The sequence below is a fragment of the Orcinus orca genome, chromosome 19, assembly GCF_937001465.1.
Source record: "Orcinus orca chromosome 19, mOrcOrc1.1, whole genome shotgun sequence".
Lineage (NCBI taxonomy): Eukaryota > Metazoa > Chordata > Mammalia > Artiodactyla > Delphinidae > Orcinus > Orcinus orca.
Window position 1 is genome coordinate 36,959,702 of NC_064577.1, and position 15,170 is coordinate 36,974,871.

The window sequence follows — 15,170 nt, forward strand, 5'->3', positions numbered from 1 at the left end:
AATATATGTGCTTCTTTTTTTTTTTTGGCTGTACGCGGGCCTCTCACTGTTGTGGCCTCTCCCGTCGCGGAGCACAGGCTCCGGACGCGCAGGCTCAGCGGCCATGGCTCACGGGCCCAGCCGCTCCGCGGCATGTGGGATCTTCCCGGACCAGGGCACGAACCTGTGTCCCCTGCATCGGCAGGCAGACTCTCAACCTCTGCACCACCAGGAAAGCCCTGTGCTTCTTTTTTAACACATGAAATAACAAGTGATGGGCGTAAAGGGTACTTTGAGACATCTGCAACGTATTTAATGAAATGTGACAATACCTGTGATTTCGATTGGGGACAAATCACAGGTACGGCTAATACTACTGTGGCTTGTTGCCTGTATTAGTACATGAAAGATATGCTTAGATTTCAATAAGAGGTTAGTGGAAATAAAGATGCAATTTTTTTCCCATGCATATTCATGTCCCACCCCCAAGAAACCCTGCTCTATTCTCCTCAGGTTACCTGCCCAAGATGTTACCTGCCTATGACTCCCAAATCCGCATTTCTAACCCAAACCTCGCTTTTGATCTCCAGATCTAAATATCCCATTGTTTTCTAAATAATTTCTACTTGGATGTCTCAAACTCAATAGGCCCAGTGCTAAAGTTCCCAGCCTGGCCCTTTGTTCTTCCTTTTTTTTTTTTTTTTTTTTCTGGCCGAGCCGCACGGTATGCAGGATCTTAGTTCCCTGACCGGGGATCAAACCCACGCCCCCTGCAGTGGAAGCGTGGAGTCTTAACCACTGGACCACAAGGGAAGTCCCTGCTCTTCCTTTTGCGCAGTATCATCAGAATCTGACACTTTCCTCCTTACCGTCTTATTCATCACCAAGTCCCATCCATTTTACTTATCATTTTAATCCATCTGTGTGTTCGTCTCTGCTATCACCTAGTTAAGTTACTGCAAAGGCCCCCTCACAGGTCTTCGCAACTCCTGCTCCTGCCCCCAAATCCCGCTTTCTCTACCACACGTGATTTGACAAGTGGAACCCAGATCACTCTGTTGGCCGCTTAAACCCCTTCCATGGTGTTCTGTGGCTTTCAGAATGGGGACCAACACCCATCATGTAGCCAACAAGGCCCTTTGGGATCTAGCCTTCCTTACTGCTCTATGCTTCAACCACACTGGCTTGGGGTCCTCTTTCGTGCCAGGCCACCTCCTGCTAGGAGGCTTTGCACATGCTGTTCCCTTTTCTTGAAGCACTCGGCCTGCCTTCCCACCAGGTCTCAGATCTCAGCTCAGGTCACTTCCTCAGGGGGGTTTTCCCCAACTGCACCCAAGCCCCCGGCACAAAAAACCTCTGCCCTATCTTCTGATGGTTGTCCATGCAGTTCCTTTTTTTTTTTTTTTTTTTGCGGTATGCGGGCCTCTCACTGTTGTGGCCTCTCCCGTTGCGGAGCACAGGCTCCGGATGCTCAGGCTCAGCGGCCATGGCTCACGGGCCCAGCCGCTCCGCGGCATGTGGGATCTTCCCGGACCAGGGCACGAACTCGTGTCCCCTGCATCAGCAGGCGGACTCTCAACCACTGCGCCACCAGGGAAGCCCAGTTCCTTTTTAAAAATGTATCAAAATTCACTTTTTTAAACGAGTTTTGATAAATGCATGTAACCATGTTTTGAGTTTCCATCACCCCATGACCCTTTCCAGTCAATTCCTGTCTCTGTCCCTCTCAGAGGCAACCACTGTTCCGAGTATTTTCACCATAAATTAGTTTTGCCTTTTCTTTTTCTATTTCTTTACACTGTTTTCAGTTCAACTTTTAAGTCACTTTTTAGAAATTGGTGGAATATAGATTCTAAATAGATGAGCTAAATAAATGAACCTACTTAATAATTAAATTCGGGGACTTCCCTGGTGGTCCAGTGGTTAAGATTCTACGCTTACACTGCAGCGGGCACGGGTTCGATCACTGGTTGGGGAACTATCCTGCATGCCACATGGCGTGACCAAAAAATAATAATAATTAAATTAAAATTACATACAAGTCACAGATTAAAATTATAGTCTTTTCCCAAAATGACAAAGTCGCTTTTAAAAAGATAATATGTAGTTGGAAAAGTTATGTAGAAATTGGCATTCTCATGTACCTCTGGAAATGTAAATTGGTACAGTGTTTCTGGAGGACAATTTGGGAACAAAATATTGTAAATCTTTGTGATGCTGTTAATCTACTAATATAAATTCCCACTTTGGGAACTTAAAGAAATAATTGATGATGTGCATAAATATATAAGAATATTCATCATAGCATTATTTATCATAGAAAAAGTTGGAAGCAACCTAAATGACCAACAAAAGTAAGTATGACAGAGCCATACAATAGGAATATATTGTAAAGACAATGAGAACTGCCAAGAAAGACTAAAGTTTACTTAATGGGTTTATTCTTAGAGTGTATTTGTACTGTGATTCTGAACTTATTTCATGTTCATTACAGAGTAAAACAAATGAATACATATATTAATATAATTAAGGAATAAAGATTTTAAATTAAATACATATATTAATATAATTAAGGAATAAAGATTTTAAATATAATTAAGGAATAAAAATTTTAAATAAAGATTTAAAATCTTTAAAAATAAAGATTTTAAAGATTTAAATAAAAAGATACAAATATAAAACAAAAGAAAGGAAGGGAAAACCCCTTCCACTAACTATGTATTAGTGTTAAATACATATTTCTAATTAATTCCATTGAAAGGACTTAGGAACAATGTCCCTCTAGGAGCAATGAACACACATAGCATGAAGATACTGATTTCTAAATAGCTTTCTAAACTAAAAGGAACCAGAGCTTATTGGGAAAATAGCTGATTCTAGGTCTGAGCCAGGTAAAGTACAAGGTGAGGCTATGAAATTTCATTGTGCCATAAAGCGTAGAAGTGCTCGGAGACTCAAGTCAGAGCAAACTCGAATGAACTCCCATTCACCAATTTTGGGACGATTTGAGCCTCAAAAAATGTGATGAGATGATTGAATAAAATGTGTCCTTGAAACCACAATGATGACGATAACAAACAAAGAGGCAAACAAACAAATAAGAAGGGAGGAAAGTTCTTCTTTAGAGAAGAATGCCAGCTAATAATTGTAGAAGAAAGGATAGAAATAGAAATATCATCCTTTTGCTACCTTGATGTAATTATCAATTCAGGCAAAGCACATCAAAAGATGCTAAATCACTGGGTAAAATGTATCATGAATAGGGTATTTAGTGTCAAAGAATCGTCCCACAGATTTCTGACTAATTACAAAAGGGAAAAATGTCCTTTTACAGTGGAAAAATCCGGCAGTCACCACCTTACCCTAGAGACCAAACAGCATTGTTAGGCACTGAGGTGATATTATAAAGAGGGATACCACACCACCTATGGAATATTCTAACCCAAAATGATTAACCTGAATTTTATTATGAGAAAGCCATCAAATTCAGAACGGTCGACGTTCTATGAGGCTGGGACTCTTCCAAAGAGTAAAAATCATGAAAAGACGAAAAGGGCCGAGAACGAAAGAGACATAATAACTGCGTGCAATGGGTGTATCTTGATTGGATCATAGATCAAAATACACAGCTAAAAAGACATTTTTGGGACAGTTTGGTTTGAATATGCTCTACATAATAAATAATGTTATGGAACTATTAAATTCTCTTGGGTAAGATAATGGTATTGTGGCTTTGTAGGAGAATGTCCATTTCGATAGGAGATGCATATTGAAGTATTTAGGGGTAAAGTATTATGAAGTCTAGAGAGAGGGAGGGATGGGGGAGAGGGAGAGAAAGCAAATTGGCAAGTAAAGGGTAATGGATGTTATTTGTACTATTCTTTCAACTTCTCCATTGATTTGAAAATTTTCAAAATAAGGTTGACAAAATTATAGAAAGGTATCTATTGATGCAATGTATTGTTAAGTGACAACGTATGTATGGCTCAATTCTATTTTTGTTAAAAAACAATATTTATACAGATGCCTAAATATATGTGCAAGAGTAATGTCAGCTGCTATAACAAAGGGACCAAAAATATGATGATTCAATCAAGAAAGAATTTATTTCTTGCACCTGTGATGGCCCAGGTGATCAGCAGGCAGCTCTCCTCCACTAGGACTTACAGGGATTCAGGCCAATGATGGTTCTCTTGTCTTCAACACATGACTTTCAAAGTTGTTGCCTCTCCAGCCGAGAAGCAGGGCCAGAGATTATCTCTGAAGCAGGCTGTACATGTCAACTGTGCTCCCACTCCACTGGTGAGACTTTCCTCCTGAGGCCACACCTAGTTGCAGTGGAAACTGAGTCATTCAGTTCAAGGTGGGCAGCCGCATCCAGCTGTAGCTCTTATCACTTGAGAAGGGATTTCAGTGGAAAGCTAGTAGTCTCCATCACGCTCATTTGTTATACAGCAGAAACTAACACAACACTGTAAAGCAATTATACTCCAATAAAGATGTTTTAAAAAGGGGGGGGCGGTGTCTGAAAGAACACAGACCAAGCTATTTGCAGTTTTTATTTCAAGGTTAATGGAGTTTTGAATGCTTTAAAATTTCTCTCTTTGTCTTTAGTTTTCCATTATGAACATGGATTTTTTTTTTTTTTGGCAATAAAGAAAAGACTTACACTTTACAAAAATAAGCCATTGAAACTACAAAAAGATGCTTTGTTTTCTTCCTCTGAAAGAAACATACAAGCTAATCTTAAGTACCACATTAAGCATTTTTCTTCTCAGAAACCTTCAGTTGGACCCTATTCTCCATCACATTAACTCTCAATTCTTTGCTTGACTCTCAGAGCCCCCCACAATCTGACCCCAGCTTGCCAGCCAACTTTGTCTCTCACCTCTCCTTCTCACACCCTCTGCTCTGGCCATACGCCTTGCTGCCTGAGAATCACGCCGTGGGCGTCACTCCATCCGTACCTTGGCTCCCATGCTGCCTCCAGCCGAAGCTGGTCCCTACTGCTCCTTGAGTTCCTAGAAAACACCATCCCCTTCATGAAGCCTCCCTTGACATCTCACTTTTTTGCTGTGAGTTTCTTTGAGGTTTAGAATTGGTGCCACCCAATTTATCACTTAATTAAACTTTGTTTTGCATTTTGCTAGTATGGTATAAATTGTGTCTCTCCCATTGCAAGTATCTTGACTTTATATGGGGTTGAAGACACAGTAGATGCATATGATGCTGTTCAATTAATTCCCATGTTTTATGACCTATTATTCTGAGTAGGAAGTATTTTCATGGATGACCTCCATTTAATGACTAAGTCTTTCATGTTCTTCAAGTGTTCCTCTCAACTAAAAGGAGAATATGAATTCAAATAAAGAATGAAGGAGAGGGGCTTCCCTGGTGGCGCAGTGGTTGAGAGTCCGCCTGCCGATGCAGGGGACGTGGGTTCGTGCCCCGGTCCGGGAGGATCCCACATGCCGCGGAGCGGCTGGGCCCGTGAGCCATGGCCGCTGAGCCTGCGCGTCCGGAGCCTGTGCTCCGCAACGGGAGAGGCCACAGCAGTGAGAGGCCCGCGCACCACAAAAAAATAATAATAAAAATAAAAATAATTGTCCTGAACATGGGAAGGACTTTGCTGCCCTTAGTTTCTTCTAGAAGAGAGAATGTTTAGCCAGCTTTGGGATACATCAGCATTCTGTGTAGGACATGCTAACTTTATATTTCTTGAATCCATAAACGTCCCCATCCTGTCCAGAATGCTATTTATACAAGCTGCCCTTAATTCCCAAAGGCCATTTTTTGTGTTTCAGGCATGATATGAATGTGGACTTTGGGGACAGCACTCTGAAGATACTCATTTGCACCCACAGTTCCTTGGTCACCCTTCCCATGTTGTGACCTTTGCGTGTCGAGGTTCACAGCCTTGATCGTTCTCTTTCGTGATCTCGGGAGAACGTTTTATCTCAAAGGTAATAAACACACTGTCTTTCTCTGGCACCAGCCTGACACTACTCTTTGTCTGTTTTCCTATTCAGAGCAAGTCGTGTCCTGATCTTTACACTATGTCGTAAGATCCACTCAGCTCAGCCTTCCATCACATGACACGTGGCTACAATGCGTTTTGTACACGTCCATCAGAATTCATCAGCACACCTGTGGGAGGGAGGGAGGCGGCATACCAGTTGAGAACCAGCTCTGTAGATCTTGGAAATGAGCCATCAGGCAAGAGCTGGAAAATGACTTGGTCTTTTCTGTCCCTGACTACTTCTTCTGTCTCCATGCCTTTCTGATCATCTGTGCTCACTGTCACCTTGCCATTTCAGACTCAACATTGTTAGGACCCAGTTTAAAAATCTAGGCCTTTTCTCACCTTCTGAGATGGCCCACACTCTGTCTGTGGAGTGTTTCTCTCTCTAAACAAATCCACTTCTTACCACTTTGTCTCTCACTGAATTCTTTCTGTGATGAGACATCAAGAACCTGGGCTTCATTAAGTCCTGAAACCAGAGCAATGTACAACATCCAGGAGAGAAGAGATTTTACTTTCAGTTTTAATATTGCAATGGGTGACCAGTGCTAGAGACTGGGTAGGAGGAGTCAAGATTGAGGATTGTGGTCGAGAATCCCAGTTCATACTCCCCACAACGTGCCCTGCCACTCATTATCCAGCACAGGACTTGACCAGCCCTCCAGGTTCTGAGTGACATGGAGAGCAGAAATCAACTGGAAAAACAAGGCAGAAGCCATCCCAGGATAAGAACAATAAAAGTTTTTCTCCCACATATCCAGAACCATGAGGTGTCCTACATCTAAAATAGTTCCAAGAAGTTCCAATATCATAACCATGGTGATGTTGTTTTAATTATATATACACTCAAAGACAGAAATATTAGAAAGAACTGCATTAAATACTAATGAAAGCTGTGTTGCAAAAAAAAAAAAAAAATCTAGTCACTCTAACATCCCTGAAGAAACGCATCCCACTTGCCAATCCTTGGGTCTCCATCATCCAGGAGGTCTAACTAGAACCATTATCATGTTTCGAAGTTGCTACTTCAGTGCCCAATTCCCTAATGTAAGTCCCTTCTTTTCCTAGCGTGAGTCTTGCTCTGAACTTTTGAGAGTTTCTAGCAAGGTCATATCTCTACTTTATTATGGATGATGCCAAAAGAGCAAGTTGGGGATCTTTGGAAAATGTTGACTGCAAAACCCATAATACTCCAGAAAAATATTAATTTTGACAATAACTTCTTTCAGTCAATGTGGCTTTATTAGGACGCTCATCAGATTACCAAGAGAGAACTTAAAGTCTACACATGGGGCTTCCCTGGTGGCGCAGTGGTTAAGAATCCGCCTGCCAATGCAGGGGACATGGGTTCGAGCCCTGGTCTGGGAAGATCCCACATGCTGTGGAGCAACTAAGCCCGTACGCCACAACTACTGAGCCTGCGCTCTAGAGCCTGCGAGCCACAACTACTGAGCCCACGTGCCACAACTACTGAAGCCCACGTGCCTAGAGCCCATGCTCTGCAGCAAGAGAAGCCACCGCAATGAGAAGCCTGTGTACCGCAACAAAGAGTAGCCCCTGCTCGCTGCAACTAGAGAAAAGCCCATGCGTAGGAACGAAGACCCAATGTAGCCAAAAATAAATAAATTAAATAAATTAATTTAAAAAAAGTCTACACATGTATTATGTAATCTGGGTTTTTTAGTTTAGTTTTTTTTTTTTTTAATGTTTCAGGCTTTGATTTTGAAACACAGCGCTAGTTTTCTTCCCCTAAAGGAAGAGCAGTATGCTCTTGCCTCCACCTCCATGTGACATTTCAACTTAGGAACATATGGGGGAAGAAAATTGTAACTACTCTTCAAAATTGCGAGAGGAGGAGACAGTTTTAAAATCAGCTTAAAATCAACATAATTTAATTTTTATTGTCTGCTAATCTTTAAATGTTGTTAAATGTTTGCCATTAGAACTTTACTGTCTGAAAGAGAACTTGTACCACAGAACTGCCCCACCTCGCCGTCCATTGCTCTTTGAAGTAGGTGACAACGCATTTGAATTTTTCAGTGGGGTTTATGGTTTTGGTTTCAACAGCAGGTAGTTAATTTTCAGCGGTTAGCTGGTTACTTTTTTAAATGGCTGAACATGAATGGCTAATTGCAAAAGCCAACACTTACATGGTACTTTCTCAGTGCCTGGCACCACTACTCTTGGTGCTATAAACATATCTTAACTCCTTTCATCCTCACAGAACCACCAAAAAGAAGGCACTATTGTTCACAGATGAGAAAATCTGAGCGGCAAAGAGATGAACTAAAACTAATCCCATGTCACACGGTCACTACGTGAAAGAGCCAGGATTCACTTCCAGGAAGCTGGGCTCCAGAGTCTTAAGTACTACATTTTAGTGCCAGAATGAGTTACTTCAACTTCTTTCACCCAAGGAGCATCCTCCTTGGATAATATAATGGGCTTTCATGAGAGAGGACACATGAGAATGGCTGAATACCTGACAGGACACGAATGAAGATACAAAGAGTTGAAGTGATTGGCTTAAGATTACTCAAAGCAAGCACAAAAAGACCCAGTAGCACATTCATACGTATTATAGTTCTCACCATTGTGGCTTTAGTTTCCAACCGACAAAACACCCACTTCCAGCTGTAATTTCTGGACTCAAGGGTGATTCCCAGGGACTTCCCTGGTGGCTCAGTGGTTAAGAATCTGCCTGCCAATGCAGGGGGCATGGGTTCGAGCCCTGGTCCGGGAAGATCCTACATGCCACGGAGCAACGAAGCCTGTGAGCCACAACTACTGAGCCTGCATTCTAGAGCCCGCGAGCCACAACTGCTGAGACCACGCACCTAGAGCCTGTGCTCTGCAACAGGAGAAGCCACTGCAATGAGAAGCCTGTGCACCGCCACGAAGAGTAGCCCCCGCTCTCTGCAACTAGAGAAAAGCCCACACGCAGCAACGAAGACCCAACGCAGCCAAAAATATAGATAGATAGATAGATAGATAGATAGATAAGATTTGCAACTGGAAGTAAGGTTGATGGAACCAGGAACCAGAGAAGGATATACTTGGAAGGCAGGTGCATGATACCATATGTAATTGGCATGGTTTAATTGGCCAAGTTTTCTTCCACCTTTGGTGCTATTAATGCTGGAGGTACAATGAATGGGTAAGGAAGGATAAACATGGCTTAACACCCCACCCAATAAAAAGTCTCTTCACCAACTCCTCCCGATTCACCACTGCCTGGGGTAAGCAAAGAATTCTAGTCCTGGCTGAGGGTGAAGGGGATGGACCCACCAGGAGTGGACACTATTACTGCTCCTGATGCTGTAACCATGGATATTGGTAGTCTTAGCCCAGAGCATCTTTCCTGCCTTTCCACTGGCTGAAAAACAGATGTGTGAGCAGGCTTCTCCATTCGCTAATGTAAGTTGTTCATGTTGAACAGTTTGTGGAAGAAATTCCGTCACATGTTCACCACTGTTCTTCTTGCCTTATGACCATCTTAGGCACCAGAATTAAAATTTGCCCACATTTCCTTTTCTGAAAATGGAAAGCCTATCTCGTGTTCAGAAATGACCTCATGTTTCATCTTTGACATTTCAGAATCATTTTCAAGGATTTCTGTTAAATTCCAGAACCAAAAGGGAAAAGGGAGAACAACCAACTCATTATATCCTTTCCTTTTTCCCGTCCCTTTATCTGAGGGTGGTCTGTTTTCTGAAAATGCAGGGAGAAACAATAATTATTTGTTTGAAGGCTGTCACCAGGCTCTAAGTGACCAAACATGATTTCTAATCCTGGAGAATAATGATCTGTCCACCTGTGGATTTGTACCGACATCCTTGTAGAAAGACTGACAGGTAGGGGACTTTTTTGAGAGCGTAGTTTGTCTTACGTTACCCCAATAATTCAAAGCTATTCAGAGTATTTTCCTGAGTCAGGAGGCTTAAAATGAAAATGCCACAACTGTCAGAGAGAACGGGAAGCAAAATCAATACAAATTGGCACCGCTGGGGAGGCGTGGAGGACGTTAATTTAGCACTCTGTGTCCGCAGAGGACTACACTTTCAGAGGACTTGCCGATATAGACCACTGTGCAGTGCAGGAGTATTTAGTGACCCTGCCCCTGGGGCCGGGGGGGGAACCCTGTGGTTTTGTTTGTTGGGTGCATCGCCTAGCAAATCATATTAACACCAGGATCTAAGACCTTAAGGCAGGACTTAAATCGCCCTTCAGGACCAAGTTTCTCCTAATTGTTCATGTTTGTTTTCATTCATTTCTTTGGTGGGTGTAAGTGTGGCAAAGTGTAAAGCTACTGAACGCCTGGATAATTTTTATTGTGTCTGCAAGGCTGTGTTGAGATATTCTGACACCGCATGAGTCAGGATTTGTCCGTGCATAGATTTATACTGACTTCTTTATAGAAGACTGACAAGTAGGGGCCTTTTAAAAAGATTAATCTGGGCTTCCCTGGTGGCGCAGTGGTAGAGAGTCCGCCTGCCGATGCAGGGGACGCAGGTTCGTGCCCCGGTCCGGAAAGACCCCACGTGCCGCGGAGCGTCTGGGCCCGTGAGCCATGGCCGCTGAGCCTGCGCGTCTGGAGCCTGTGCTCCGCAACGGGAAAGGCCACAGCGGTGAGAGGCCCGCGTACCGAAAAAAAAAAAAAAAAAAAAAGATTAATCTGTCTTATGTTGCACCCAATAATTCAGAGTATTAAACTGAGGTCTCATTGAGTCAGTCCCAACACACTTATCTAAATTTCCTTTTCATTTTCAAGTATATGATTAACATAAGGAACATTTTTCCTCCCCCTCCCCCCAAAGTAGTTCAAATAACAAATAGTGAGAAGTTTAAATGCACGGATGGTTTCTCCTGTTTTCATACGTAGCTCTTAACGTGAGCTGTTTATTGGTTATCCAATTACTTAAGGGTCAGGAATTCATTCTTTTCATAATGTTCTACAAAATAGACTCATTACCTTTGCTATTATTTCTAAATTGATACGCCCAGTCCATGAAAATCTGATGAAACCTGGTGAAAGGGCACACTGAGCTCGCAGGATGCTCCAGTGTCTCTGTGGAGGGGTTGCTGCATTTGGCTTGTCTCTTCTTCCTCTGCCCAGCCAAGATGGCCTATTGACCACAGATACTCAGACACCTTTCATTTTCGGCAGAGTTCTGGTGAGAAGCATGCTCTAGCCGAACCAGGATTACCTGCCAAGAGTTCTGCGCGTAAGAGTGATTCCAGACTTCCAGCAATTGACCAAACATCAGTCAAGCACAAACATAAAAGTACCACGACTCCAAAGAAATCAGAGAACGCGGGCCCCAGCAAACCCTCTCCAGGTGAGTGGCGGGTTTATTGAAATTCACAAGCTCTAAAATCCCGGCATCAGAGATAAGGACAGCAATCAATTCGTGGTCCCGATTACACCTAGTGTTTTCCAAGCGGCCAATTCAGGTTTTGCAGGGTCTGATGATCTTACGCAAATGATAAAATCCATTTCGGAGTAGACCCTCAGGTCAAGGAGGTGTGAATTATGCAGAGTAACTGTCTCCACTGCCCACATTTTCTGCCCAGTCATCGGCTTTCTGTGGCCCTGGCCCAGAATGGCTGCCTTTTCATCTTCTTCACCCTTCTGGGAGGGGTAAAGGCATTTGGCCCCAGGTATCAAATTTTATGACTCAGTCCAGAGCATGAAGGGAAGCTTTCAAAAGCATCTGAATGGCATAATTTACTGCTGAGAAAGTCCTCCAGTTCTGGGGTTGTCCTCTCTGGGAAAAAAAAGGGGGCTTGGTAAATCTTCCCCTTGGTGCAATTTGGTAAATAATTCACTCTTTAGCTGCCTTTGAAGCAAAGACTGGTCCTCTGCTTAAGGCAGGAGAAACTTAATAGTATCCAGAAAGGGGATAAATGCAACTGAAAGTTTAGAGTCCCTCAGCCTCATCCCCATTAAAGCCAACATCTGTAGGACAAACTTGATTCCTCTGGGAACTGACGTGGAAGTTGGGATAACGAGGCAGAAAGGTCTGCCTTCTGCTTGCGGTGGAATGGAAGCGATCTAGATTAACTGCTGAAGAATTCGTAAACAGCATGCAATTCGCTTAAATCCAAATCACAATGACTTTCTAATCCTAAATAGCTCCTGTCGTGCAACCACCCGTCTGGTTAAGTCTTAATGCATTTTTAGACAATGGCAGCTCTCACTTAGATTAACCACCCACATTTTATAGCTTTAATGAAGTTTAAAGAAAAATTGACTTCCGAAATGATGTCCGTTCAGACAAAGCCCCAACTCTTTTTCCTTAACCAGGGGAAAGTATCATCGTAGTTAACAACTTCTCATTTTGAAGCCTTTTAGTAGGAATTAGGTCTTTAATTCAGCTGTTTAAGAATGAAATAGGGCAGGGGCTTCCCTGTGGTGCAGTGGTTGAGAGTCTGCCTGCCGATGCAGGGGACGCAGGTTCGTGCCCCGGTCCGGGAAGATCCCACATGCCGCAAAGCGGCTGGGCCCGTGAGCCATGGCCGCTGAGCCTGCGCGTCCGGAGCCTGTGCTCCGCAACAGGAGAGGCCACAACAGTGAGAGGCCTGCGTACCACAAAAAAAAAAAAAAAAGGAATGAAATAGGGCAGATAAGATCATTCCCCAAATATTTCAAAATCCATGTTGTCATGTATCAAATTGAGGATGTCTTTAATAGAAAAAAATAAATTTAAGTAAGGCAACACCAGTCACTCGATATAATTTTTAGGCTTCTTGCTAAAACTAGGTAGCTGTTTGCATGATGTGCTTTGTCCTCTGTAGAGATAAATCATTCTAATGGACAGCTTAGGCCCACCCCATCTTAGCTTGTCTGATTAATATAGATGTTCTTCCGACTGAGCGGACTCCACACGGAACTTACAACACTGACAGAAAGGGAGAATTAATTCACTTCACTTTCTATAAAACCTCAAATTCGAAGAATCACTAGGCTAGAAAGCACCAAGGTTTAGGCAAGAGAGCCAAGTTGGCAGAAAGATATCTATTTCACCACGTAAGAGATGTTACTTGTAGTAAACAGCCTTTAAAAACCACCAGCTTAAAAATAATGATAATAATAAAATAAATAAATTTTAAAACACCAGCTTTATCACCATATTATAGCTCTAGACCATGTCCAAGCCCCATGCAGCCATGAGCTGGACTGTGGCCTGGCCGTCCAGCAAGCATAACAGCCCTGCTGGTTGATGTCAGTTACTACAGAAGCCGACTCAGTTCTATAGCAAATTGGGTTGATCATGTGAGCTAAAAGCAAAGCCTTGGTGTGTTAGGATCCATTCGTTTTACATGTATAGTCTCACCCTCAGAGTTCCTTCATCAGCACAGTGAAATGACAGACCAGGGACATGGCAAGAATTTAAGCTGAGTCCATTCAGGCAAAGTTGAGTCCAGCGGTGGTGACAACTCAGAAAATTCAGATAAACATGCTGCTATTATAGAAAAAGAGGCTTGGGGACCTGAATTATCTGGACACGTTGATCCGATTCACTGGGTAAACTCATAGGTTCCTGCTTTCCTTCACCTCTGTAGGGAAATATTTTTCTAAAGCATTTTGGGGGGGGCGGTCACCCAAAGTTGGCAGTAAGTCACCAAAACTTCTTCCCATGTCAGACCTGAGTTCTGTGCAAAACTGAAGCATTAAGACAGTGACATCCCTTTGCAACATCTGCCTAATAGGCTAACCTTCCATACTGAGTTACGCCAGACTTTTCCTGAATAAAACAATGCAGCTGGGGAACGTGGCTTGACTTACATGCAAATCTATGTAATGGTAATCCATTATAATCCTTCTACGTGAACGATTATCTGGAACGCCTAAAACAGCTACTTATCAATACAACAGAGGAACCATCAGTGCCCTCTGCTAATAGATGTATAACTGAGATTTTCATTGTACTTCGCACTCTGTTAGAAGAAATTCACGCATTTTAAATTAATTCATACATTCCACGGAACTATTTCTAAATGAGTTGGCTTGTGATTCTCCTTGTTATCTCCCTCCGTGCAGTTTTGGGCAAGTGCTTTAGCGTCTTTAAAATGCTTGGATTAGCATCTGAGCCCCGTTTCTCATCTGCTGTTACTTGGAGCAAGTAACTTCCCTGTGCCTCAGTGTCTTCATCTGTAAAATGGCAGAGCCTGGGCGTCAGCACAGATCCTACCTGCTGGGATGGCTGTGAGGATTCAATGATAAACATATGCTCAGCCATTAGAACGGCCCCCAACACCATAGCTCATTACATGACAGCCTTAAGGTATCGGGTACAAGGCAGCTGTATTCAGTAGGGAGAATGGACCAGAAAACTTTGTTTTCTTTGTCTTCACGTTACCTCCTCCCCACCTCCCACCCCAATCTTTTTTCCTTTCCCAAAAATCAGGGTTATATTTTTAAACTCCTAACACAAACGCAGGTACAGACACTTCTACTGTGCCCTGAATTTCCAAAGCAAAACACCAAATGGAAAAAGATGAACCATCAGAAAGCATTCACCAAGTGAGAGGTTTGCTTCCCCTCCAAAAAGACATGGAAAACTCAGGCAGTGAGTCCAGACCCAGCTGGGTCTGATGTGCAATTGATTCAGAAATCCTATTTAATGATCAAGGTGAACACTGACACAGGGTGAGAAATAAGCCTGGCCGAGTTACATATTCTTCTTTCAAGCAGAGGGAGGCTTGGGGATTAACCTTTACCGAAAGCCCAGTCTGTACGCAGGATCTGCATCCTCCCATGAATGAATCAGGGGGAAGCAGAGCTGACAGCAGGCCCCGTGAGCACAGGGAGCTATGGTGGCCATCAGCTCCTGGACTCCTGCCTGTTCCCAAAACCCCTACCAGCCCCATCCTGCCTTGGAAAGGAGCCACCTCTCCTTTCCAGGACACGCAGAGGCATCCAAAGGCCATTGTGCTGTGGGGGTCTGGCACCTGGAGTCCTAAGTCACTCTTGATCCCCGTGCCAGGCTCACAGGAAGTAAGTACCCTCTCCTGCCCTTTCCTCTCACCTGGAGCCTGGGCAGAGTCCTACTAGTTATGTGCCAGGAAAATGGATCTGGATGGAGTCTGGTGAGCCTGCTTCCAAAATCTTGCCCTTTAAAACAAAGCCAAATGTTCTGAAATTCTCCTCACTCCTTATTGAGTT

General features: G+C 43.3%; 1 protein-coding gene and 1 long non-coding RNA gene across 2 annotated transcripts in view; one reads left to right on the plus strand and one right to left on the minus strand.

Annotated features, from left to right (window-relative positions):
- MARCHF10 (membrane associated ring-CH-type finger 10) overlaps nt 1–15,170 on the plus strand; it is an 88,741-nt gene that overhangs the window by 26,444 nt on the left and 47,127 nt on the right. Inside the window, exon 4 of the mRNA XM_049701652.1 lies at nt 11,169–11,340. Coding sequence (XP_049557609.1) covers nt 11,169–11,340 — 172 coding nt within the window. The remainder of the gene's footprint in view (nt 1–11,168; nt 11,341–15,170) is intronic.
- The window catches only part of LOC125962038 (uncharacterized), a 51,381-nt gene continuing 43,117 nt past the window's right edge, over nt 6,907–15,170 (minus strand). Inside the window, exon 7 of the long non-coding RNA XR_007473331.1 lies at nt 6,907–15,119. This is a non-coding gene — a long non-coding RNA (uncharacterized LOC125962038). The remainder of the gene's footprint in view (nt 15,120–15,170) is intronic.